The sequence below is a fragment of the Zootermopsis nevadensis genome, unplaced genomic scaffold (genome assembly GCF_977971745.1).
Source record: "Zootermopsis nevadensis isolate Lab colony 2312 unplaced genomic scaffold, Znev_1.0 Znev_ptg000044l, whole genome shotgun sequence".
In the NCBI taxonomy this organism is placed as follows: Eukaryota; Metazoa; Arthropoda; class Insecta; order Blattodea; family Termopsidae; genus Zootermopsis; species Zootermopsis nevadensis.
This window is the reverse complement of record NW_028259176.1, coordinates 2,528,632-2,556,273: the sequence shown is the minus strand read 5'-3', so window position 1 is coordinate 2,556,273 and position 27,642 is coordinate 2,528,632. Positions and strand designations below refer to the sequence as shown.

The window sequence follows — 27,642 nt, the reverse complement described above, 5'->3', positions numbered from 1 at the left end:
TAAAAATTTAAATGTCTCTATCCTCCAAACCCTTGGACATACATTGACGTGACTATGACAGGAAGTTGACATATACGTTTCCTCAAAAAACATAAGTTTTGTCTCTCAGATTCCTACAGATCGGGAGATATTTGCCTTTTAAAAATTGACTTTCGAATAATCTCGAAAAATTAAAATGTCTCTATCCTCCAAACCCTTGGACATACTTTTACGTGACTTTGACAAAAACTTGACATATGCGTTCCCTCAAAGTGACATAAGGTTTGTCTCTCAGATGATTACAGATCGTTAGATATTTGTTTTTTAAAAATTGACTTTCGAATAATCTCGAAAAATTTAAATGTCTCTATCCTCCAAACCCTTGGGATATACATTGACGTGTCTATGACATGAAGTTGACATATACGTTCCCTCAAAGTGACATAAGTTTTGTGTATCAGATTCCTACAGATCGGGAGATATTTGCCTTTTAAAATTTGACTTTCGAATAATCTCGAAAAATTTAAATGTCTCTATCCTCCAAACCCTTGGACATACATTATCGTGACTCTGACATGTAGTTGACATATGCGTTTCCTCAAAGTGACATAAGGTTTGTCTCTCCGATTCCTACAGATCGGGAGATATTTGACTTTCACAAATTGACTTTCGAATTATCTCGAAAAATTAAAATGTCTCTATCCTCCAAACCCTTGAACATACATTGACGTGACTCTGACAGGAAGTTGACATATAGTTTCCCTCAAAGTGACATAAGGTTTGTCTCTCAGATTCCTACAGATCGGGAGATATTTGCCTTTTGAAAATTGACTTTCGAATAATTTCTAAAAATTTAACCCATTGACAGGGGCTTGCTCTGTTGTGGTAATTGTGTTGCAAGTGTGATAGCAACTTAGATATGAATTATGTGAACGTGTAAGGTGTGGATGTCTAGTTATGTGTGTGGGGTGTTCTACGGAGTGTAGTAAAATAGTAGAAATGTCGGCCGCAATCACATTGCGTTGATAAGAGTCTGCTTCCTGGAAAGAATATGTTATTTCCTTTTATCTGCTTCATCCCATTTCACATTCTCAGTTCAAGCTAATACCACAGAAAGATCTTCAAAACGTCAGTCATTGTGAATATGTTCGGAAGCAGATGGGGGGGGGGGGGGGCTCTGCAGTTTCACTCGTTTAGGAAGTGCGGTGATGAAGATCTCTGGCATAGCTATACCGGACAGTCTTGATAATAGTGGGTGTCCGTTCTCTGACCCAGGAGGGCTTTAAAAGTGTGCTGACCACGCATTACTTAGTTTGTATTTTCTTCATGTAAATCTGTAAAGTGATGTCAAAGCGGGAGGTAACGGGAATACTTGGTGATCATCACCGAGAGGGAGTTTCCAAACAGTCTTTAACGGGAGATGCGCAATAGCAGTTGTCCTATGATCGAAAAGTTTGACTTGCCAGTGATGAGATTGCTTTTTGTAAGTCAGGTAAGTGCAATGAGTTTTATGGATTGTGTGTGTTTTTCTGCAAGTGGTTTTCAGCGAATATTGCCGGCATTAATTTTGTTGGTAGTGTATTAAGTGTTGATTGCTGCATGTGCCAAAATGAAGTCTGACGAAGTGAAGTTGGTGTTGTTGAAGTACGGTCACCAGTGGGCTGGGTCGTTGGGTGTGTTATAGATGCTCGTGAAGTACAACCTGGTGGCAGAGGGGCTGTGTAGTGGCGACATATGCAATAATCGTTTATAGTGCTTCGTTCATTGAGCTGTAGTTTACGAAATCCCACCTGTTTTCATAAATGATGGAAGATATTTAGGTTATGGAAATGTTTATTAGTTGGTGTCTTATAGGTGATGTTGGTCGTATTTTTCAAATGACTCAGCTCGCGAGACATTTTCGCCCTTCTGCAAAATTACTTGTGAGAAATTATCGCGCAGGGAGAATGTCTGTGCTGAATTTGCGTGATGTCTTGAGTGCCAACATGAAATGTGACGAGGATAAGTTCGTGTTGGAAAGGACGTGGACGATTTCACTGGGTGATTTATAGGTAGACGTGCAGGTATTCAAGAGTTGTGTCTGGTATCAATCTGAGCAGTAACATAACGGCGACCGACAGGTTATGTGACAAATGTGCCCTAGGATGTAGGCGATGTAGATGCAAATTGTGGGCTACTTGTTTCATAGTGCTTCGTGCTAAGTTGATTGAGCTGTAGTTTATTGGGTGTGGTGTGATCCATAAATTATTTTATGATTTTTGAGGTGATGGAAGTGATTGGTAGTTGGTTTCTTATAGGCGAAGTTGGTAGCTCGTTTCGCCTTAATTTTTTTCTTTACTTCCTGTCGTTTTTAAAGGAGAAGATGTGTCACTAATGGTATTCACGGAATAAAGTTTGAGGTCTTCATAATTTTACAGTCTTTGGAGTGGTATTTCAGTCAGCATTTGGTTCGTCAGTGCCGTGTAGTGTTCGCGGACGGGCATGTACCTCAGGTGTATTGTCGGTAGATGACAGGACAGTTCGTCAGGGTGCGCACATATTGATCATTGAATATCCCTCATGCTCCGCCGGTGGCGGGATGTGTTCGCTGTTTTTCAGACGTTGCCGTCCCTGCGTGCGAGAAAATGGCGCAGCTCCTCTGCTGTTATTGTTTACTTCGGACGGCGTGATGGTAGGATGCATGGCCAGTCGAGTGCAGCTTTACTCTCTTATATTTCCAATGCTTGCAAGTTTATTTGAACTGATGTTTGTCATCTTTCTCCTGTGTGAAGTACGTAAAGTGGGAAATATTTTGGTTGCACGAAAGGCCGGATTAGTTGCCAGTAGGTTATTAATGTGGTGTAGAGTGCCTTCGTAGTAAGAATTAATACTGGTCTCTCAATGCGGATGTTTATTTCTGTACATGGTTTTGTTTCAGGTAGGCGTGAATGCAAGCATATGGGATACTTCAGCCGTTATGCAGTTTCGAGTCCATCATTACTACGGAGGTAGCAAGACTTTGCTCCGGTAGCTGACATGACCACTGTGCATGATGGACACAATTCATCAGTCGATGCGGTTGGGATGACCCACAGACTCGTGGTGGCAGCCTCTGTTTTTGTGACTTGCATGTGGAAATTCAGTAGCTGTTGATTTAACTTTGTGCAAGAGCTTATCGCAATGAAGAAGGTAGAAGTAAGCAGCTAGGGTTACAGGTTGTAATGTTGGTTATGTGGCCACCACACCACACCACACCACAGTTGCCCACTTTTGATTCCTAGTGACCAAGTATGGGGTGTTCGTAGCATGCCTCACAATGCCACAAGGAAGACCTCAGGCCCTCGTGCGATTATATACCTTGCTTTCCGAGGAGGTGTACTGTTATAGATTTAGTGGGAGTGCCTAGTCTGTCTCAAAGAGGAGTTTGAGATCAGGGGATGTGCTGAGTAGCAACTTTCATGTGAACTGTAGCTGTAGTGTGTGTTTACTGGCATCAACGAAGACATGGAGGACCAATTTGTCTGAATATCAGTGTTTCAGAAGATCAGTTGTGTGCGTGATGGGGAAGCAGCTTATTTGGAGTTGGAGTTGTGAAGAACCAGACAGAACGAAGCACCTGGAGTGTTTGTGACTTGGATAAGGAATTGCATTATTCAGGTATGTTAGAGAGTAGAGTTTCTTTGCATTCCATAGATCTTTCTTAGGACTAAACCATGGGATGCAGAGCAAGTCATTTCATACAGTAAACATAAACTTCAGGACTTCATTCAATATACTTTTGACACAATTACAAGAACGTGTTTCACATATGAATGTACATAACCTTCAGATTTTGCAATTCAAGTATGAAAGCTAATTTCAGTGCAGGCTTGAATACATTTATATCACAATTTAGAGTTTTAATTGTTGGTTGGTGATTATTAAATAACTTGACACGTGTAAAGTACACTCCTCTTTGACATTTAGCAGGGTTTACATCTTGTAATTAAATTATGTACATCTGTATTTCTTTTAAAATTATCCAACTTTTCCACCACAAATGATAGCAAGCAGAATATAAATTCACTTGCAAGTGGAAGTATATTAAATTTACGAAATTATTCTCTATAAGGTAAGCAGCTTTTGACACCTGCCATTGTTGTGATTATTTTCTTTTGCATGTAAAAAGCCTTATTAGTGTGTGTGATAAGGAATTGCATTATTCAGGTATGTTAGAGAGTAGAGTTTCTTTGCATTCCATAGATCCTTCTTAGGAGTAATCCAAAGGATGCAGTACAAGTCATTTCATACAATAAACATAAACTTCAGGACTTCATTCAATATATGTAAACCTCAGTACTTTTGACACAATGCAAGGACGTGTTTCATATGTGAATGTACATAACCTTCAGATTCTGCAATACAGGTATTAAAAAAAATTACAAATTAATATACATAAACCTCAGAATTTTAAATAGAAATGCAAAACCACTTTAAATATAGATTATAGATATACATAAAACTGAAGAAATTTCAGCAGAGGTGAAATAAACTGCAGAATGGAAAGTGTGAGTGATGAGGTGACCTCTCAATGCACGCTTGAACACCTTTAAATCATTTAGAGTTTAAATTGTTGGTGGAAGATTATTAAATAACTTGGTACGCGTATAGTACGTTCCTTTTTGACGTTTATTAGGGTTAGCATAGACTATACAAAAATTATATGCTTGTAGTTAATTTTTATTTCAGTGTTGTTGAGATTTGTCAAACTTGTTTCCACTTGCAAAATAAAAGTCTAGGTGTCCATGAAACCCAAAGTTTCTGGAAATAAATATGACATGCGCCCTGATGTGGAGAAAAGGTGTTTAGAGTATTACAGTAAGTGCAGTACGTGAAAGTATTATATCAATGCCGCATGGAAGTTACTGTAACTAAAACATTTGACTTTCCTTAGTCGTTATAACTTGAAACTGTCGCTTGTGTTTTCCAGGTCGTGGAGACAGCATCTAGTGCTCAGAAGTCAAGCACGACGGATCCGTTCTACCGTCGTCAGTGCTGGGAAATAATTTGCTGTTTCTTGGTGGCATCCCTGAATTTTAATGATGATGAGAATAGAGTGCAGCAGCTTTTCTCCTGTCCAAGGTATATAAGAGCAGTTGGAGGCAGAAGAATATTGTCAAACTAACCTCATTCTTGATATTAAAATAGTGTACAAAATAAAAGATGTTTTTCCAGCCTGATGGTACTAACATGACATAACAGATTGTTAATCACTGGCTTTTCTTCGCAGAATTGTAAGCGAGTCCCAAGGCAGTCCATGAGGCACTGTTATAGACTTTTCTCTGAGCACCCAGAACTCATTATTTACTGGTACAGTGAGCCCGTTAGAGGCTGTATCACAATTAGTTTGTGTTTAGTATCCTGCCAGTACCAGGAGGCTTCTACAAGTAATGTATTTCTTTGTCATATCATAAACCCAGTTTTCCCATTTGCTCTGTGCCTCTTACATCAGTTGCTGATTTAGGAAGCAGCTACTGCATTGGCCACTGCTGTGACCATTGAACATTAGGATGTGAGTGTAATTATCTGTACTCATTGTGATTCGCTGTTGCAGTTTTGATGATCCACATGTGGAGATCTCCGCAGTCCATGGGATTCCGTTCAGATTGCAGGACAAGCAAGACAGAGCCACTCACCAGATGGCAGTCACAGGTAAGTTCATCCATTTGAGTAAATTGTTTAATAAACTTCTTTTCTGAATTACAATGCCATTATTGAAGGAAGAAGACCTTTTGTCCTGAAAAGTAGTAAATGGTTTTAATGAAATAAAGAACTTGTCTATTTCTTCTATTGAGACTACAAAGAAACAATGAAGAACGTGATTTTTCTTTGCCAGTTTAAGGAACCACATTTTGAGGCTGACCTCCACATAGTTCTATAATTGAGAATGCATGGAGTTTACCTCCATGCTCCCACTGCCTCATGGCATTGCGCTTAGTCACAAGGATAACTTCAGCTGATATAGCGAACCATTAAATGTTTAAAAACCATAATCGGTGTTGGTTTTCTGTAAGTCCAAGTGGTGTTAGAACCCAAAGACCACTGTGAGAACCTGAAATCTCTCTTAAAACCACATTTAGTACGTGAACTTGTTGAAAGCGTCTGCTTCATATCTGGAACAGCCAGTAAGGCCTGTTGTGTATGTTGGTAGGTGTGTTTGTTGCTGCAGCCATGAAAGAGTTACGACGGTGTTCCTTGTGTGTCACTGCACAATGGTGGCGATATCACAGGAAGCTGGTGAGTTCAGTTTTATAAATTTAGATTGTTCAACATTGAAACAATTTATATTACTGTTGGTGAAGTTTCCACCTTTGCTTCCAGAAGGCATTATAAAGTGGCATTACTGATGGTGATATGGAAAATAAATCTAATTGATACGGCTACCTCTTGCCCCTTGTCGGTTGAATTCACCTTAGTAGTAGAAGTGCTACAGATGTTGGCTGTGTTGTAGTGGCTTGCCATTTCTTAATCTTTCATTTACGTCCTTTCTTTATGACATCAAAACAGGCGAACCTGAAGGGCATGGACCGACTGGTGTTTATAGACTCCCTTGCTGTCATAATGGGGCACGAGGAGAGGGAGCCGTGTAAGCCGGGACACCTGGCACTTGTTCCTATCTTGGAGACAGCGATCAACATCCTCGGCTCCAGACAGACGGCAAGCGAACTGTTCGTTAAATATCCACTGAATCAGTGGCAAGGGAAGTTGCGTGGGACTGACGTGACGTGTGTGAGTTGTAGAGTTTGTAGTTGCAGTATTATGACGTGTGGAATAATGGCCCACTTGGCGAATGTTTTAAATTTGCTGGGGAGGAGGAAAGAAAGGCTCCAGTATGAATCTGTGAGCGAGGGAGTTAAGAATTTGTCAGGTCGCTGGTTGTGACCCGTATTTAAAGTTAACTTGTGAATGGGTTTGTAATGAACTTGACAGAATTTGTCTTCTGAAAATGGAAGGTCCTTGTTCATTGGCTAAGGTGGGAGTGTTAACTGCTTGGTGAAGTAAAACTGTGTGTTCTTAGAAGAGTGTGATGTCTTGATTTCTTGAATGTGAATGTATTTTCTCTTTCTGGGAGTAGCAGATTACGAGAAACAGAATGATCCTTCAGATTCTACTGAGCACCACGTGATCCGCGTACTGCCAGCCAGAGAAGCGTTGAAGTACGTGCGGCAACAGTTGGCAGACCGACTTGATGTCAGAAGATTAAACCTGCTGGGACAAAGAAGGAACCTCGTATCCGCAAGAGACTGATATCGGTCTGAACCAGGCATTCGTTGTGTGAGTACATGAGCATTAGAATGTATTTGATGTGGTTGTTGTGTGAGAGAGATGAGTCTGTCCAATTTTATTAGGTACTTTAGATGTTGTGACTGTAAGTGTGAGAGTTGATATGTTGAAAGACGTAAATGTGGTGAGGGATTGGCATTATTGCAGTATCTGTGGTACGCTAGAGGCATTCATGATATTGTTCATAGGATATCAGAATGTGAGGTTTATTTATCCTTTTTAGACGAGGGTGGTGACTATTTGTGATAAGGTTTTGTTACATGTGAGATGTGTGCAGTGCTGAGGAGCCTTTAATGTGGTCTGTTTACTAATTAATAAGTGAGCATTTGCCAGTGTAAGTAATTTAGTTTTGTGCACAGTGAGCGGAGCTGCCGGGATATTTTCTGTGCTTTTGGTTAATTTTGAGAGTTTGCTGTGTTGAGCAAGGGGATCGGTTACAAAACTTGTAAGTTTGTGGTGTGGTATTCGTTATGAATTTGGATTTGCTTGCAAAAATGGAGATGACTGTCAGAGGTTCCATTTATTTGAGACTTAACCATAAGTTGAGAGTTGTCAGGTGTCAGTCTCATGGACATGTGATGAGGCTCAGTATTACTTCTGGTATATTTCATGGTTGGGGGTGGGGATGGGATTTGCATTAGGATCGAGGAGTGGTGTGGTTGGTTGGAACCAAGTATAGAAAGGCAGTGCCACTTATGTGGGTCACAATGTACCAGTGCTGGTGTTGTCAGGATTGTTATATTATGTGTGTAAAATGGTTGTGAAGAGTTCTTGGCTTAGGAAAGACTAATTTGTTAGTCTTGTCAGTCAGATTGTTTATAGGAAGAATGTAGAGTTATTGACTATTTAGTTTGGTTAAAGATTGTTGACCTGGAAATGAAATGATATATGATGTCTGTTTGGTGTTCGTTGACCACCTTGGCTGCTCCCTCATAAATATATTTTTACATAACCCCTCCTTCCTCTCATCTTGGGCTCCCATATCGCACCCACGAAACCCTCAGTTATTTTTTTTAGAGGGCAGAAATCAGGAAGGAAATGCATACAATACGAAACCCGTGTCTCCCCTCCTTTCATTTCTAAAACGTATTACTACTGTAAGAATCTGTGCTGAAATGGAAGGGAGAGGACTTTAAGTGGTACAGCTCTTTTGCAGGATGTTTGTTAAAATATTAGATGTTCGAGCCGTCTGTGAGTGAAGATTCCTTTGCGTATGATTCTTGGAGGCAGAACGTAGCTTTGTTTGTTGCACGTTTTATTGATCTTGTTATTGGGTAGTCAGTCAACATACGATGACGATGTTGAAGGGGTCCCGGGATCTTAATAAACATTGTGACCACAATCAGAAATTCTCATGCAGACATGCTGGCAATTCAGTAATCAGCGTGCACTAAAACTCATCTCGTAAAACTGTTTATTGACGTAATGTCAGATGCAAAATATTGTTTTGTAGAATTGCTTTCTTTATTTTGTTGTGTTTCTACTTGTTAAAGTTGTTACATTGAGAGTGCTGCTGCTGGTGTCATGGAGAGATGTTTCCTCAAAGTAAGAAATTTTTGGTGGCTCTCCTTTACTTAGTGGGGAATCCCCATGTCCACAGTACAGAGTGTCTAAGTATTTGCGACCGGGTTGGTGGCCCCAGCACCCTGCCAGTTTCTTTAGCACTTACAGTCATCCTTCCATCATGTTATGTGAATTGGGTGTGGAGCGACAGAGAGAAGGCAGGCAGTTGTCTGCTGGTTCTGTAATTGCTGGAAATGTGACCATACGAGTAACCAAGACTTCGAATAAAAATCTTCCCCAAGATGTGGGCGTAGGTGTGCGGATTGTTTTAAAAAGGGTAGCAGAAAAATTGAACGTAGTTTAGCATAATGAATGGCGCGTTGCTTTGGTTAACAAGGAAATGATCATTTTTTTTACCGTAGCCGAAACAAATTATTTACGAACACACAGTCACGAAGGTCATATTGAACGGCTTTTCGCGTTTGCTTTACTTCATCGTTTTGTAGTCTGATTTGACTTCGTTTGTCCCCACCATTTTCCTACGTAATACGACCATAATTCGTTGCGTTGGTTACGTTACTGGGGGGGGGGGGGAAAGGGTCCCTTTGTAATTTATGAAAGTGACATTTGACAACTTCCTGAAGCGTAGCCTAGAACGTTTGTACATTGGCCGACAGAATTCGTGTATTTCTACATTGTTTTGAGGTCTTGTTCGTCCTCGTAATCTTTAAAAAACAACTCAGCTCAATTTGAATACTAAGAAAAGTGTTAAAACTAGTTACTACGTGTTTGTCCAGGAAGGCACTGATGTTTTGTAGTTGGTAATATTACCAGTTTGTTACGATTCTAGTGAGGCAGTCAGAAAGGGAAAGAATGAGCACGGAAGTTGCATATGGCAGATTAGATGTTTGGAAGAAGATGGCAATAATGATGATGACAGTAATTGCAGTAAACTTGTCTTCGCGATGTGTGTGTTACTTTTTCTTCAGAATCGTCACCTTTACTCGGAACACCTGATGTGATCTGGATATGCCATTCTGGTCGCTGTGGTGTGACAGCAGATAGGTTGCGGTGTTTAAATATCAGTGTTGTAATGCAGTTTGGAATAAGCAGGGTTCCTAATGACGTAGGATGTGGAAAGAGGCAACTCCATTCTGAATGAACCTGGTTTCATGCGGAATGTCACGGACATTGCACTTTGGAATTTCCTGGAAACTCGGCTATGCTGTCAGAGGAATTTTGCACTTATCTTCATCCAAGATCGTTTCCTTCCACACAAGAGACTGAGCTACTGTCGCAGTTTAAAATATAAGGTGACATTTTCATTGATCTGTCTTTTACATGAACATTTGTCATTTCAGAGTTGGTGACCTTGAAATAATGACTTTTTGTACAGACTGGATGCAGCGGCTTGTCACCGTTTAGATTCAGCTGTAACGAGTATTGCCCAGGTAAATGTTAGGTGGAGGGAATATGTTGTTTGTGGCAATTCTTACTAATATAGAATATCGCAAGTTCTTATCTATTAAAAGAATTATTAAGAAATCTGTGCTCCTGCCCTCCACTCTCTCCGTTTTAGTTTTGATTAGATCGATCATTGACAGTGGACGTCATGGTCTCTTACAATTGAACAAAGTTTGAGATAAGGGATTCCTATTTATTATTAATGTTCATCACATTTAATGTTTTCGTCTGAATTTGTGAACTCTTGTAAGAGAATTAAACTTTTTTAACACAATTTCAAGTAACATTAGATTGACTTCTGTTTGTTCACGGCAACATTGATAATAAAAGAATATTCCAGTAGGCAATTAATATTTTAAAGGAATGAAAGGTGTTTCGTATCCCAGAATCTTAATAAAAATTAATGGATCTTAAGAAGTGGGGTTTATATTCTGAACAATAATTCTAACACTTTACATCTCTTGATACATGGACATTATTAAAGCGTTTTAGGGAGCTGAAAGAAATTTTTATTCCGGATTTAGAGGAATAAATATCGAAGAATCTCCCTCTCATTATCTCCTACATCAGCAGATTAAATCCGGGGAATGCTTGCTATTATTGAGTGCAAAGTATTTATGGGTGCAAAACGTGGTCTTTCACATTGAGGGAGGAACATAGACTGAGGAGCTCTGAGAACAGAGTGTCGAGGAAGATGTCTGGACCCAAAATGAAGGTGGGACGGATAATAGAGAAAAATGCATGACGAGCTCCTCAGCCGATGTTTTTAGGGCGAGTTGAAAGTTTACAAGGCCTGAAGGGAACACCTCGGCGTAGGTGGGAAGATAACATTAACACGAATCTTACGGAGATGGGGTCTCAATGGAGTGAACTGGATGCAACTGACTCAGGATAGACCCCGGTGGCGGACTTTTGTGAACACGATGATGTACCCGACAGACATTAAGGTGGCTCATAAATCCTTTGAAAGGGTTACAAAGTTCAAATATCTGGGAACAACAAAAACGATTCAAAATGATGCTCACGACGAAGTTAGGAGGAGACTAAATTCCGGAAATGCTTGCAACTTCTCAGTCCAAAATATTTTGTCTTCCCGTCTGATTTCTAAGAACCTGAAAATTAAAGTATACAAAACAATAATCCTGCCTGTTGTTTTGTATGGGTGCGAAACATGGTCTCTCACTCAGAGGGAGGAACACAGATTGCAGGTGTTTGAGAATCGGGTGTTGAGGAGGATATTTGGGCCTAGGAGGGAAGACGATGGGGCGTGGAGAAAACTGCACAATGACGAGCTTAAAAATCTGTACTCCTCCCCCAATATTGTCAGGCTGATTAAGTCGAGAAGAATGAGATGGGCTGGGCATGTAGCGCGCATGGATGGGACAAGAGGTGTGCACCGGGTACTGGTTTGGAAGCCTAAAGGGAAGAGACCGCTGGGGAGACCTAGACGTAGATGGGAGGATAATGTCAGGCGGGATCTATGGGAGATAGGATTTGAAGGAGACTGGATTTTGTTGGCCCAGGACAGAGCTTTGGTTAGTTCGGTGATGAACCTTCGGGTTCGGTAAGCCATCTAGTTAGTTAGTCAATCGGTCAACGACATGGCCAGCTTCCTTATTAATTATGATTGTCCCAGTTGTCGCTGCTCGCAACAGTTACCTTCGTTACAACTAAAGGTACGACATTTTATTTTACATCCATTGTCCTAGCACTGTGCGAGATTATGTCAAGAACTTCTTTACAGTTCGTGTACTGATTAAGTTACAAGTTCACGCTGCAACCTGTAGCAACTAGATATCCCACCCGATATGTAGGACTGTTTGTAGTGGCAGCGTGCTGCAATGGAGTGCGATACTGGCCGGGTTAATACGACCCACACAATCGTATGTCCCAGTGACGCGTTAAACCACGGAAGACATTGTAAAGAACCTTGACTTAATCACATTAACGTATAGATGCTTCTGGAGTGTGTGCCCATAAGAATAGCAGTAACTTGGGTGTTCTGTTTTAATGGATTTATCTGAAATGACATATGGGAATACCTTCCCCTACAAGCGTTGATGGGTACCTCATTCAGGCGTAAGCTCCCAGTCTATTTGCGCAAACGCAATTATGACAGAAACAATATCTGCTGTGGAAACCTCAAATCTTACAATATAGTTCTGGTTTGAGGGGGTAAGTAGAGGATTACATGACCTACGAAGCTAAGATGCTAGCCAAACCTCGACTGCTAACACTTAATTGTTCATCATGGAAGATAAATTACGATCCAAAAACTCAACTACCAAAGTTTTAACTCCCCTGACCCCCATCCCGGAGTGGGATTTGGCCAACACTTTTGAAAAAGTCACGCTTTGCCACTGTGGGAATTCCTTTTCGAAATTTTTTGCTCAGAATATAACTTTTGGGCCAAGCTGGTGCGGCATTACTTTTCTCTCTTTAACTCCCTCTGCATTTATGATCTCCTCCCTCCCCCCCCCCCATCTGGACACATCACATCAACTGGATGCTGTATGGACGTAGAATACCACACGGCAAACACGTACGTACTGTGGCAAAGTCCGTCATAAATAAATATGAATCTGCCTTCAATGTGTGGATAATGGCAACCCATATCAACCTTCAGACATACATGAATGTACAAAAGAAATGTATCTAATCTCGATCTTATGTGTACATGATGCCTTTTATGTTGATTTTATCATTTTGTTTTCTATATTACTCCATATTTATTAATGTTTTCTTTAAATCATTGCTTTACAGACTAATATTGAACATCAGATGAACCACGCCATATAAAAAACAATACCTTCGTTCTAATATATAAGAGTAATCTGATAAGAACATCTTTCATAAACTGCATAACATTGTAAAGGATTGTAATTCGAGTTTTAAATTTACCAATCTAATTTATACCTGAAGACGGTTAAATATAACCGAAACATGTCGTAAGAGACGTTCCAATTTGTAAATCGATCATTCGATGCGGAACGTGAAATGATATTTTAAATATTTTATATTTTATCATCTTATTAAAAATTGTGATTTGACGGCAAATATTAAAACATTTATCAGTGTTGTTTTGCATGTCTTACGTTTGCACAAACTTGGTGACTATGAACTGTCTGCTGGATATATGATTGATTTCTTAGTTACCTAACCAGCAGACATTCGCAAGTACGTTATTCTGAAGTTTTGTCATTTCCTTTTGATTTATTGTCTGGTAACTTTCAAGGATCTGTATTAGGACCTTTGTTGTTTAATGTGCAATGTCATTAAATTGTAAGGCCATAAAGTCTCCTCAATATAGTTCTTTACTTCGAAAGGACGCAGAAAGCTTAAAGAATTTGAAAAATGTAAACTTCAAAAAATTTTGAAAAATTTCAAAATTTTTGGGTTTTGTGTTGTTTTTTTTGACAATTTCCAGCAATTTTAGTTTTTTCAAAAAAATTAAAAAAAATATGAAAATGTCGAAATTTTTCCCATTCTATACCTACCAGAAACGTTGAATGACACCCAGTCCATGCGAGACTCCGTCTGTGCAGCACCCAATCTCTGCTTCTCACGGTCTCGGCCCGGCTGGCCATGGGGCCTTTCCCGCGAAAGAGTTCCCGGCGACCGGCCGACCATTGTATCTGTCCCCTCTTCGAGGCCTGCCTCGCTCGCGGCACTGCGTTCTGAGCCACCCGTAAATCAGCAATCGCCGGTCGTCGGGGTCCGCAGGCCGGCAGTCGGCTCCTCGGCTGCCGCCAGAGGCACGGGCAGCCTCCCCTTGACAGCTCACTAACACTTATTTGCAAAAATATATATAAATACGTACATAAAAACGTATGTATGCATATATATATTATTTTTTATTCTTACCAAGTCGGTATCGCCGAGGGGTTTGTGGTGCCAAGCATTACAGAAAACTACGACGCACCGCCGGACATTGACTCGGAACTCGACCGACCAAGTAGCATGCACCGCACTCGCGCGCGCACACAGAAGCCACGGCAACGTACTTTATGTGATTTCTTATTATATTATGTTTTTACTCTTTTTTGATTCTACCAAAATTTCTTATTCTCTCAAAAATATATATGCATATTTATATACACATGCGTATTTATATATTCTTAATTTTATTCTTATGTAGTCGGTATCGCCGAGGGACTTGTGCTGTCAGGCAACGCGGAAAGTAGCACGCACCGAAGAAGTTAGCCAGTCAGATATTACGCACCGTGTGACTTTGACTCAGGCAGCCAACTACCGCACACAAACGAGACACGGTAAGCTGCTTGTACGTGATGTTTATTTATATTTTAATTTGGAGTTCCCCCCTTCTCTTATTGTTTCATTCTTCGCACTGCGTCGTACATGGACGGTCGAGCTCTGCGGATATGTCCCACGGTGCGTGGTAGTTAAGACAGTCGAGCAAAGTCCGTCATAAATAAATATGAATGTACAAAAGAAATGTATCTAATCTCGATCTTATGTGTACATGGGATATACGGATATCCGCACGTAGGAACGTTGAAACTTCGATATCAGCAGACGTGCGTGATTACACCAAACGCACTGATGATAATGTTTGGCATGTCAGTGGTCCCCAACCTTTTTTTTGCCCAAGGGCACATTTGAGAGTTTATGAGATTGTGGCGGGCACCAACCAATTAACAAAGCCAAATTTTGTTTTCTCTGGACAAATAAGATACGGACACCAAATAATACACAAAAGAACACGACGTTTATTGATACAAGAAACCACGCAATCAAAAATACGTACTTTTATAAGTACAATTATTATTACCCAAGTGGGAAGTCAGTGTGATGTTTGGCACTGCATTTCAGCGGCCAGTTTTACAAATTTGGGAGAGTAGGATGATGTTGCTGCTCGCAATCGTCAAGATGGGCATTAGTACGTGGAGAACTGTGCTTTGATTTTATAATGTTCATGGTTGAACGGCCTTTATTATTCAGTATAACCTCTTTCCGTATCAACGCGGGCACCGCGTTGGGGACCACTGTTGTACATTATTTCGCCCTCACATCTTCATCAGTTATCAGAGTGATTATTCTCTTGTAACATTGATGTCACTGTTAGGTCAAGGTCATGACAAAGTCAAGACAAGATCGCCCCAATAGTTTGCCAGATAGAGGTCTTTAAAATTCTCAAGGTCATACGTATTTATGCCAAACGGTGAATACCTGATTGACCATACTCATGTCAAAATGAGGTCACGTATAGGTCAAGGAAGCCACGACAAATTCGGCCCAATAGTTTCGTAGATACTGGTCTTAAAAAATCTCAAGGTTATATCTTCTCACCAATATTTCTGCTAGCCAGCCACCCTAGGGCCACACCCTTTACCCCAGGGCCACTACCCCAGTCGCACCCCTTCCCAGGGCTATCCCCTTCTTTGGGCCAACCCTCATGATCACCCCTACCCAAGATCGCCCCCCCCCCGGGACCATCCCCTTAGGATCCTTTCAGCATCACCATATCCTAGGAACCACAGCATCCCCTAGGACCCAAGGATTCCCTGATGAACTCCAGGGACACTGCCCTCTAGGACCACGGCAGGATCCCCGAAGACAATCACCTCTAGAATCCCCTATAACCCCCTCCAGGATTCCTCGGATTTACCAGGACTCCCCATGACCATCCTAGTATTCCCCACAGATTTCCTAGGATCCCCACCAAGGATTCCCTACCCAGATCTAGCAGAATCTGCCACCAAACATTTCCAACAGAATTTCCCACGGTCGCAACCCACGATCCCGCAGGATTCCCCACCAAAAATTCCCATATTATCCCACATAGGATCCCCAACCAGAATTCAAAACGAGGGGCCGCCACCCCAAAAAAATTTCACCCCCGCGCCCTAACCCCCGCGCCCTAACCCCCGCGCCCTAACCCCCGCGCCCTAATCCCCGCGCCCTAATCCCCGCGCCCTAACCCCCGCTCCCTAACCCCCGCGCCCTAACCCCCGCGCCCTAACCCCCGCGCCCTAACCCCCGCGCCCTAACCCCCGCGCCCTAACCCCCGCGCCCTAACCCCCGCGCCCTAACCCCCGCGCCCTAACCCCCGCGCCCTAACCCCCGCGCCCTAACCCCCGCGCCCTAACCCCCGCGCCCTAACCCCCGCGCCCTAACCCCCGCGCCCTAACCCCCGCGCCCTAACCCCCGCGCCCTAACCCCCGCGCCCTAACCCCCGCGCCCTAACCCCCGCGCCATAACCCCCGCGCCATAACCCCCGCGCCATAACCCCCGCGCCATAACCCCCGCGCCCTAACCCCCGCGCCCTAACCCCCGCGCCCTAACCCCCGCGCCCTAACCCCCGCGCCCTAACCCCCGCGCCCTAACCCCCGCGCCCTAACCCCCGCGCCCTAACCCCCGCGCCATAACCCCCGCGCCATAACCCCCGCGCCCTAACCCCCGCGCCCTAACCCCCGCGACCCACGAAGGGAGGTGGAGGCCCAGGCTGTTTCTTGAGCGAGCAGAGGCGCGGACCCGGATCCGGACAATGGCCTGGGCGCCGGGCGCCTGGTGGCGGGTTCCAACGAACCGCCCGAGTCGGACGAGTCCAACTCGTTGGCTTTGCGCTCGCACGCTACGGAAAACAGAACCTTGTGGGCGAGGCGAGTCGTCCAAGTCTTTCGACTAACCGACCTGGCAACAGATCTTGTCTAGGGGATATAGCAAGAGCATAGTAAGATTAGGTATAATGAAAGGACCACTCAAAATTCGAAAATTGTACCATCAGCGAAAGCGCAGTAATTGATATGGAATAATACCGACAGGGGGGCTCAACCGCAGCCGCTAAGTGGTCATAGGAACTTAAAACAAACCTCTTAAAGCAAAATAATAACTTGCGCCCTCTGTGCGGGACGGCGCTTGTGGTGGGTCCCGATGTTCCCGCACAGAGGACGCTGCCGTTTATTTTATGTTTTTAAGCTTTGTTTTATTCTCTACGACCATTTACAGTCTGAGGTTGACCCTCCGTCCCGCGATTTAGTTTCATTCGATTAAATCATTGAGTTTTCGCTGCTCGTAGTATTTTCGCTTCTAGTGTTTTATTACTGGACGTATAATTTTATCTGCCCCTTAGTCATCTCTGCCGACGCGCGTTGGATGAGTTTTTCATCTTTGCCTTTCCCAGCATGCTCCGCGAAACTTGTTTCCTACGGACAAGTTGAGTTTTTTCCGGTTGTCTGTCTCCTGCTTCGGTACAGCGCGTATGTACGCAGTCTTTACGTAAGTTGGGGCTTCAGTCGGCCATTTTGATATTACGTCTCAGCTTGTATTTGGTTTAATTCTCGATTTATTCGACAGCCAAAGAGTTGTTGAAGGTTTCGTGGTGGTAGTACGAGGCTCTAAAGAATGCAGGCGATTTCGTGATATTGAAAATACTAACCGATTTTCTCTAGAAATTACAAACGTCTTTGAGTTAGATTTTATTAACCCTTGCACCATTGAAAATGTAATCCTGAAATCTGAAGCGAAAATAATAATAATAAATTCTTATTGTGTGGATTTCCACCTCTTTTGCCATTCACTGTACGTGTAATGTAAGCACAAATCGATGAAAATTGTAATATTGATTATAATTGACTCCTGGATTTGACCTTATCATAATGAATACAGATTTAACCTGGTCGGATAGATAACGACCCTGACTTATCGGCATTTCTGTCTGGCGGCTTTACAGGTGAATTACGTCGCTTTTCCATGGAGAAAGTGGAGTGATATAAGATCGTCTATATATTTTTCTCTAGGACTGTGACAACGCACATGCGAGAGTACATGTGTCCTGTTGTGGGTCCTCGGGTGCTACGTCCTGTACAACGCGAGCCTACTTAAGTCATTCAAGGTGAGTTGCATGAAATATTCCGTCCTCTGAAGTAGAGAGTTCTGAAAGTACGTTGAGAGAAAAACTTATATTGCGTGCTGTTACCGATACAACGTGACTTGGCCTACGTCACACAAGACAAGATGGCTGAAATGACGTTGCAATACTGAACTAAGTATTCTGAGATATTATTTTATTTTACGTTTTGATTGTTCTGTGATTCTGCCCACGCATTCCGTCTCCTTCTAGGTCAGTGGTAACAACCACGTGACACTCGTTCAAGACTTGAGGTTTACGGAGCGGTGAGGATGACGGCCGTTTACATCGTGAGGTCGCTAACACGACAACCCGAAAATTATATTACAGCAGCAGCGAACTAAGGACTCCCGTGAGTACAATGAGAAATTGTCAGATAATGCCCACTGATCGAGTTTCAGAGCGTACGTACAGAAGCGACGTAATTATAAATTCTTGTCATTATGTCTGCTTTGAGGTGATTGGCGGAGCCCTCTTCACATTCACGGTGATTATGATATCATCATTCTTCATCGCCGTCGTGAACCTCTGAACCAGAAGATTTTTCCACGTCTCGCTCCTGGACGCTGCTCTGTGACGTCGTCTGGCTCGAGACGTCTGAAACGATGAGGCACCTGTGAGCGATGGACTCGGGTGAGTACGGTGATGTATTATTTCGAGGTTGATTCAAAATTATAATGACTTTCGTAGATAGTGTTCTGTGGGAAATTAGAAATTAGTATGTCTCGACGGTAATGTAGTGTCTGAGTAAAACCTGGTCTACGTGGATGGGATTTCGCGAAGGTACCGATATCGTCAAAAATTAAAGAATGTTTGAAACCCCCTACGTACGGTAAGGAATCGAGTTCTTTTATGAGTTGGAAACAGAAAGGAAAAGTTACAGATCATTTGAGAATTGTTGATGGGAAAGATTGGAAAAGGAGAAAATGCAGACAATCGCAGAGACGTTGCGTGTCCGGTGATGGACACGCACACTTGCGGTATGAGACCAGTTTCTTGCGTCTGTCTTGTAAACATGTACGGCAGTCATCGTGTAGCTGACAGTCGTTTAACTGGTCAAGGCCGTTCTCTTCGTGTATAAACACAGAAATTTTAAAAACTGACTGGTCGTCCTTACTTCATTTCTGTTGGATAAATTTCGTAAGGAAATGCTGTTGGTGTTAGGTGGACCGAGTATTGCGTACGGAGTCTGTATTGCTTGGATTAGCCGTCTGCCAGGGACGCGACTAGTTTTGTGAGCTGTTTATTCCGAGAATCATAGTTCGTCTGATTAATATTAAAGAATTCAGTCCGTACCGCGAAGAAAACACAACACTTCACCATTACGAAGATCAACTGGTTAACGCTGTTTAAGGAAATGATCGCTGTTTATTCCGAGAATCATAGTTCGTCTGAATAATATTTAAGAATCCAGTTCGTACCGCGAAGAAAACACAACTCTTCAGCATTACGAAGATCAACTGGTTAACGCTGTTTAAGGAAATGATCGCTGTTTATTCCGCGAATCATAGTTCGTCTGATTAATATTAAAGAATTCAGTCCGTACCGCGAAGAAAACACAACACTTCACCATTACGAAGATCAACTGGTTAACGCTGTTTAAGGAAATGATCGCTGTTTATTCCGAGAATCATAGTTCGTCTGATTAATATTAAAGAATTCAGTCCGTACCGCGAAGAAAACACAACTCTTCAGCATTACGAAGATCAACTGGTTAACGCTGTTTAAGGAAATGATCGTTGTTTATAGTGAGAATCATAGAAAATCCATAAATATAAAAGGCATCATAATTAAAACACTTGGTACATACGTTGAAGTAAACTTTCAGAATTGAACTACTTGGTATTTAGCATTCTCTGTTGAAGGCTTAATGTACCGTTTACATACCTTTTTCTTTATCAGTATTACTTCGCCCCACTCGCTTGTAAATAATCTTCTTGAATCTCTTTCCCTAAGTGTTTTCAAGTTCGGATTGTCTTACAGAGTGAGAAACGAAGTATTACGCCTGTCTAAATCATCAAGAAATATTATAGGACTGTTAACTTAGTTGAAGCATCTCTCTCTCTCTCTGTCTGTCTGTCTGTGTTTTTAATAAGTTCCGAAGATTAGGATGGGTTGACACTCAGGTTACAGTAAATTGGTTCATCGATTCTCGACAGATTCTGACGAATTTAGGACCGCGTTCAGGTGTGTGTTGCTCTAAAATCCAGTCGTTCCTCAGCTCGAATATTTGTTGCGCCATTGAACATTGTCTCGAGAATAATAGCAAAACTTGAAAAAGTCGCTGTTTCCAGCACTTCGTGTCCCATTTAATAAGTTGAACACGTGTACGTGTTCAGTACGAGAAAGAAATTGCTGCCGTGTTTGAAAACATGTTTTAAGCTGGAAGAAACCAGCAGATAGTCTCAATAAATGCACCGCGTGAATGGAATTCTTAGGAATATTACACATTCTCCAACTTTGTCGCATTGCTCATATCACGTGTAACCATGGATTAAATTCCTTGTGGAATCGAATTCAGACAAATAATTATCTTTTTCTGTTATTTCGTGTCATGAACTGTTGACCTTGGTTGAAAGAGTGCGTCTTAATGCACTTCCATAAAATTCTCCGCTGTTCGTGGAGACGCTTTCAAAAAATTATGCAGTACTTGAAAGAATTGGCACAATGGCGGCGTGACCTGTTGATTTGACCCTAGGGATCCGTGTAATGTTTGCCCAAGTGCATGGTAACAAATTAAACATGTCTGTGCGCACGGGCGTAATATCGAAAGTCAATTTTGGAGCTACCTGCCTTGTCCAATGCCTAATCCATTCAGAATTTTTTGTCCTAGATGCATGCAAGTTTAAATTTATGGATATTCTTAATCGTGGATTTGTACTTTTAATACATAAATTAATAACGAGGGTCATGGCTGATAGTACCAATGGAAGGTAACAGATAGTGACATACAGTTAATATCGAATTTGACGAAAATCGGCCTGTGTAATGTTAGTAGTACGTGTTAGAAACGAAGAGTATTGACTGCGAATGGTTGTTTGGAAATGGGGGGCACGTTTTGACCTTAAGGTCGTATCGCAGGGCCGGTATCCAGCCGATATTCCAGCAAGCTTCTGGTAGCGTCGGACACCATCGTACATATACGTGCGTTCGACTGTGAGTTATACAGTAGCTGTGCATGGTCCCAGATCAAAATAACCCTTTAATGCAAATATTATTATTATTATTATATGTCCAAATTTCTGTAATAATCAGTGAGACTTTAATTTCTATTTTTATCGTATGCGTGTATGGCATTATTAATTATTTTAGAAAGAATTTATTTTATTGAAATGACACCAGATGCCATACAACTTTCTTTTTTAAATTTTACATGCTTTGCCATCGATATGACCATCAAAGGTAGTCTTGCGAATTTCTGAGGTGGGAGTTAGAAGCTAACAATAGGCTCAGCCAGTAAAATTATCCGCCTTGAATGGAAAGTTCAGCTTAGTGTTCACAAAATCCCGTCACTGGTGTCTTTCCTGAGCTATATTAATCCATTTCGCAACCTTGAAAAGTACTTCCGTAAGAACAATTTTAATATTATCCTCCCAGTTACACCTAATGTTATAGAATGTAACATTAATGCTCACCAATCTTTAGCCCTGAGGATGGAAGAAATATATTCCTCGGAAATATTTGTTACTCCACATGATACTTGAACGAATAATATCTGATTTCTTTAAATCCGGGTCGTATGAGTCATTACATCCAGACTCTATATCCTCTGCAATATGTCAATTTTAAAAGAGATTATTCTTGTTTAATGTTTCACGGACTAATCACATTTCTGTTCCTTGTTTGAGTCTCTCATATCTTTGTAAACTTTTCCGCATAAAATGATTATTATCCAATTTCTTTTAAATCGAATATTGACAAATTACACCCGTATCTGTTTTGCCAGAGCATGGGATTATGAACATGTGGACGTCATTCTCTGTTCCGTAATACGTCGTTAACTGGTCAGATGTTTACAGCAGGTCGCAGTAACCCCGTACCCGTTTAACCGTTGAGCACACTGGCTTGAACCTGGTGCTGTTGGAATGTCTTGGTGTAGATAGAAATCACTGTCTTCCTTTGATGTATGGTCCCTCATCATGCACGTAGTCTGTTTAATGATCGGTCAGGGTTAGTTCCACAGATCAGGAGAGGTGGGTAAGTAAACATACAAGAAATAAATATTGAGTTGTCCTACTCGATAGGTTTCGGGTTCGAATCTCTCCCCGTCGACAGACAATCGTTAGAGATCTTTCTCGTCCTTTTTAGTATTCTGAAGCATATTTTAAGACACATTAAATGTAGACAGCTATCGCTTTATTCAATGTAATTTCAAGTTCATATTTTAGAAGAATCATGCCATTTTATGGGGTATAACGGACAAAATTTTAAGACTAATAAATTGCCCGCTAAGAATGACGGCAAAAATGTAAAGTAGTAAACAATAATAATCATAAGAATTATCCGATTAGACCCAACATCTCTTAGCAGCGTTACCATGGCAACGGTTATTTATAAATGTTATCCCGTAAGGTCCAAAATCGCTTGGGAGCAAATAATCATAACCGAAAAATGTTTTATGAATGTCTTTTGTGATGTTGCGTCATCATAAGGGCCCACCATCATCGCTGTTATGATGGAGGTAGCAATATCATTTCCTAAACGTCGGTAAAATTAATCATCACAATCACCACAGTGAGAACAGGAGATAACAATTTACGCGCAGATTGAAGATGTAAGCACAAATTTCTATCTTGCGAGGCCGAGGCGTAGTGTCGGGACAGATAATACCCGCATCCCCCCCCCGAAGCTGCTTTTAATGAGTGCTTTTTCTATAATTAGTCTAGCATTTCAGAAAAGAGTGTGTTGTGTTTAGGAGATAACTTTCAACCAAGCTGTTTGTATGTTCTAATCAAAATAACGTTGACCATGAATTTAGAATCTTTTGTCTTCTAGTCTGATAAATAAAAGTTGTAAATATTAATGAACAACACACTGTTACGTTTAAATTTGGTTTGCTCTCATCGTAATTAATGTTAATATGAATAATATGGAGCTTCAGACCCTACATATAAATTCTTGTCATTATATGGGACATTCTGTCTCGTTTCAGGGGAAAGGCAAGTGAATCTTCGTGGTTCCGAGACTCAGAGGAGGATCTTCATGGCATTTTCACCCGTGCGGTTGCGTCTACACGCTCCGAGGAACCCGGAGTTCCGCAGCCGCTACCACCCGGACGCTGCACTCTTGTCGTGTTTCCAGTGTCGGCGGTCATCTCTCCGGCATATTTCGTTTCTACCATCTTTGCTGGCGAGTGAAACGAATTACTTTAATTTTAAATTAACACACGACTAACGCCTGGGGTGCAGGGGTTAAACTCCTTCCAATGTTCCTTAATTTTGAGTCTCCAATTAATGTTTTGCTTGTTCCATCCCTTGAGCAAAATGAATTCAGATTCTTTCTATTTACTCGTCTTCTTCTTTCTTTTCTTCTTTTTCGCCTTCTTCCTACCCTCAGAGGATAGACGGGTTAGAGTAGAGTTGTAGCTGCATGCATTCTTAACCACTAACAACATCATCGACCCTGCAGTCCAGCCGCTGCGCTGCAACGGAATATCAGCGGAATCCAGCAAAGACGCAGTTAGTTTGCCCACAATATTAGAAATGTTGAGGGTGTGAGGTCACAGACCATGCGTTAAGTTGCAGTGGTGGGATTTGCTAAAGCATATATAGAAGATATTGAGGATTTTAAAAAGTGGGGATTTTCTGTTTTGATGATCTGAGTAACGGTTAGCTTTTCAAGTTAAGTAATTTTGAGGTGACTTAAGCGTCTGCTAACACAAACTATAAAGCGGGGAAGATTTTAAATTTGGAAAATTTCATGGGGCTGAAAACTACATTATCGTTGTTTATTTACATAGCTTTGCCCTTAGATTACAATCATATTGCAGGACAGACGTACAGTCCAAATTTAACCACCTCTGACGCAGACAAAGTTCATTCAGTGAAAGTGATTGAGATTTTATAGTATCGTAGGCATCAGTACTATGACATTAAAGTGTGGATTGATGGGAGATTCACACTGAAATTAGGGACGAGACGTAGTGGACAACGAAATCACATACAAATAACATGTGAATAAAATAATACAGGCTTTTTGAAGCCGAAATAATTGAAACGCCGAAACTGAGATTTTAAATGAAGTTTTCAGATTGTTATATGTTCAAGATGTTATTTAATAAATAAATAAATAAATAAATAACTTGTACTTTTATTTTTTCCGATTGTAGAAACATCGAAAACTGTAACACTTGCTTGTATACCTCTGTTTCCATCTCCCTTTATAACAGGTAGAAGAACGACATGTCACTATTTCGTCTTTAAATTTTCGCATATGAGTTGACTTTCAATGAGATCAGATTTTAACAGCAGCTAAAATTTCCATGACTTGTTACATTATAATTATTAATTATATAGTAGCGTACTAGCAAATTAAAGTGTGCATTGATGACAAACCAAAAGTTCTCAATTGGATTTAAATCTAGCGAGTTTGGTGGCAAAAATACAACTTTGCATCCGACACTTTCTATTAATTCCCTTGTTCTTTCAGAGTTATGAAATCTCGCATTGTCAAGTCATTTGCAAAGAACGTCGCTCATATTATATATAAATCAAATAATACAGAAATCATAGAGAGCCTCCCCCCCCCCAAAAAAAAGAAGTCAACTAAAATTGCTCATTGCTTTGTGAATGGAGGCAGCGCGTAGCTCTGAAACGTGAGTGAACTTGTAGCAGACGACACGAGAAACAACGGACGATTGCCATGTCCAGCGACGACGTCATCTGAGAAACCTCCAGTTCATCGCTGGTGGGTGAAATTTATCTCTTCAATGTTGCAGTAGTCGTAGTAGTTTGTAGCTTAGTTTTTGCCAGTATCCCGTAGTTGAGAGGTTTTATCTAATGAAGTCCTTGTTTCCATCCTTGAAGGAAAACGAATTGCAAATCTTCATCTTCTCGCTCTTTCTCATCATCTTATTACTTACACGGGATAGACTAATTTCTTTTTAAATATAAGTTGCGTCCGTGTTTAATTACGCACTACGGCATGAAGGCGTATGGGTTATTGAAGGTTTAGGTACGTGCATCTTTAACAGCTAGCTAGATAGAGATACGTGGACAGCATCACGTTCCAGCCGGTTTTACCCGAAGGAAAAATTCACGGTATCTTCTGTGTATATTATTGAATTGGACCGAACTTGATTGTGTCGCTGTCGGTAGTTGAACCGCGGACTTGCAGAGGATCCAGAAATAAAGTATTAATCGTGGTAAAAATCGGGGATGACTTAGAAATTACAAGTGAATACGGATTTTGGGTATGAAAAAAACCCCGAAGGGAAGACATAAAATTTGATGTGAAGATAATATAGTGTCTAGTAACAGCTGCTGTGAACATGGGAATGAACATCGGTAGACATAATTTGTAGACTAGGTGCCTGAGTAGCTTCTTTGATTCAATGCGGTATAAGATTGATATCATAATTTAGTTAAAAATTACTGCAGAAATAAATTTGTACTTAATAACTGCCTCTCCAGCCAAGCGTCCCACATGGCGTGTATGAGGACTGCGTTACTTTTTTCATATGACATAATAGATTTTTGGCTACATGAGTGGTTACACTTGAGTATGTGTGGAATACATTCTTGGATTAAATATTTTACTTTCGTTAGTTAGAGAAAGAAGCCAATTATATTATTAATATGTTATGAATACAAATACTCATTAGAGATGGGGTTTAGGTATTTTCAGAATTAACATCGAGGATGTAGTGAAAAGCGATCCTTACTCATATAACATTTGATGACAGACGGTTGTTCACTCAGGCCACAGAATAGTACGAGTATAAAAGATTATCAGGCCGGCTTTAGATATCTCGGTTTCTCTACCTATATAACCTATCTATTCTATCTATCTGAATATCTCTATCTCTCTCTCTCTCTCTGTGTATCTCTTTCTCTGTCTCCTGTCTATGTGTCTGCCTATTTATCTATTTACCCATCTACATATCTATCCATCCCTTCATGTATTTACCAATCTATGTATCCATAAGAAGATTAACCCAAACACGCACCCACCCACATCATGCATGTTTTGTAGCTCGTATTTTGTTTGTTAAGACAAAAAATAGTCACACATCACACAGAATTTATAATATTTCAAATGGCAATTTATTGTGTCATACGCTACTGTATGATGATGTATTGTGTTCCTTGAGCTGGTGTGCTGTATGCAAGTGCGTTGTTTTGTGATATTTATACTTTATTCCGATGAATTCCATAAGACACGACAATAGTACATTTACCTAAGACGTACGAGATTGAGACAAGACAGTACCACCGTGAAGAAAAGTCAGAGGTACATTTAGCAATGACATGCGTGTTTCAGATACGTTACCAACAGTTTGAAGACACGGCAGGAGTTTTGTCTCTCAGTTTCCTACAGATCGGAAGATATATGCCTTTGAAAAATTTACTTTCGAATACCCGCGAAAAAGTAAAAGTTCTCTATCCTGCAAACCCTTGGACGTACATTGTCGTGACTCTGACATGAGGTTGACATGTACGTGACCCCATAGTGACATGAGTTCTTTCTCTCAGATTCGTACACATCGCGAGATAAATGCCTTTGAAAAATTGACTTTCAATTAACCGTGAAAAATTAAAATGCCTCTATCCTGCAAACCCTTGAACATACATTGACGTGACTCTGACATGAAGTTGGCATATAAGTGTCCTCACACTGATATGAGGTTTGTCTCTCAGAATCCTACACATCGCGAGATATATGCCTTTGAAAAAGTGACTTTCGAATAACCTCGAAAAATTAAAATGTCTCTATCCTCCAAACCCTTGGACTTACATTGTCGCGACTCTGACATGTCTATGACATATACCTTCCCTCAAAGTGACATAAGTGTTGTCTCTCAGATTCCTACAGATCGCGAGATATTTGCCTTTTCAAAAATTGACTTTCGAATAATCTCAAAAAATTCAAATGTCCCTATCCCCCAAACCCTTGGACGTACATTGTCGTGACTCTGACACGAAGTTGACATATACGTGACCTCATAGTTACATGAGTTGTTTCTCTCAGATTCCTACACATCGCGAGATATATGCCTTTGAAAAATTGACTTTCGAATAACTCTGAAAAATTTAAATGTCTCTATCCTTCAAACCCTTGGACATACATTGACGTGACTCTGACATGAAGTTGACATATACGTTCCCTCAAAGTGACATCAGTTTTGTCTCTCAGATTCCTACACATCGGGACTTATTTGCCTTTACAAAAATTGACTTTCGAATAATCTCGAAAAATTAAAATGTCTCTATCATCCAAACCCTTGGACATACATTGACGTGACTCTGACATGAAGTTGACATATACGTTCCCTCAAAGTGACATAAGGTTTGTCTCTCAGATTC

General features: G+C 41.1%; 1 protein-coding gene across 1 annotated transcript; it reads left to right on the top strand.

Moving 5' to 3' along the window:
• Positions 1-2,244: 2,244 nt before the first annotated feature.
• On the top strand, positions 2,245-24,195 carry LOC147871698 (transcription-associated protein 1-like). Its single transcript, XM_087360359.1, has 12 exons — positions 2,245-2,805; positions 2,901-3,615; positions 4,928-5,079; positions 5,552-5,649; positions 6,149-6,234; positions 6,505-6,726; positions 7,073-7,272; positions 10,146-10,235; positions 14,387-14,519; positions 17,942-18,470; positions 18,576-18,751; positions 23,271-24,195. Exons 4-7 carry the CDS (start codon positions 5,637-5,639, stop codon positions 7,121-7,123), a joined length of 372 nt encoding a protein of 123 aa, XP_087216485.1. The 5' UTR covers positions 2,245-2,805; positions 2,901-3,615; positions 4,928-5,079; positions 5,552-5,636; the 3' UTR covers positions 7,124-7,272; positions 10,146-10,235; positions 14,387-14,519; positions 17,942-18,470; positions 18,576-18,751; positions 23,271-24,195.
• Positions 24,196-27,642: the final 3,447 nt, after the last annotated feature.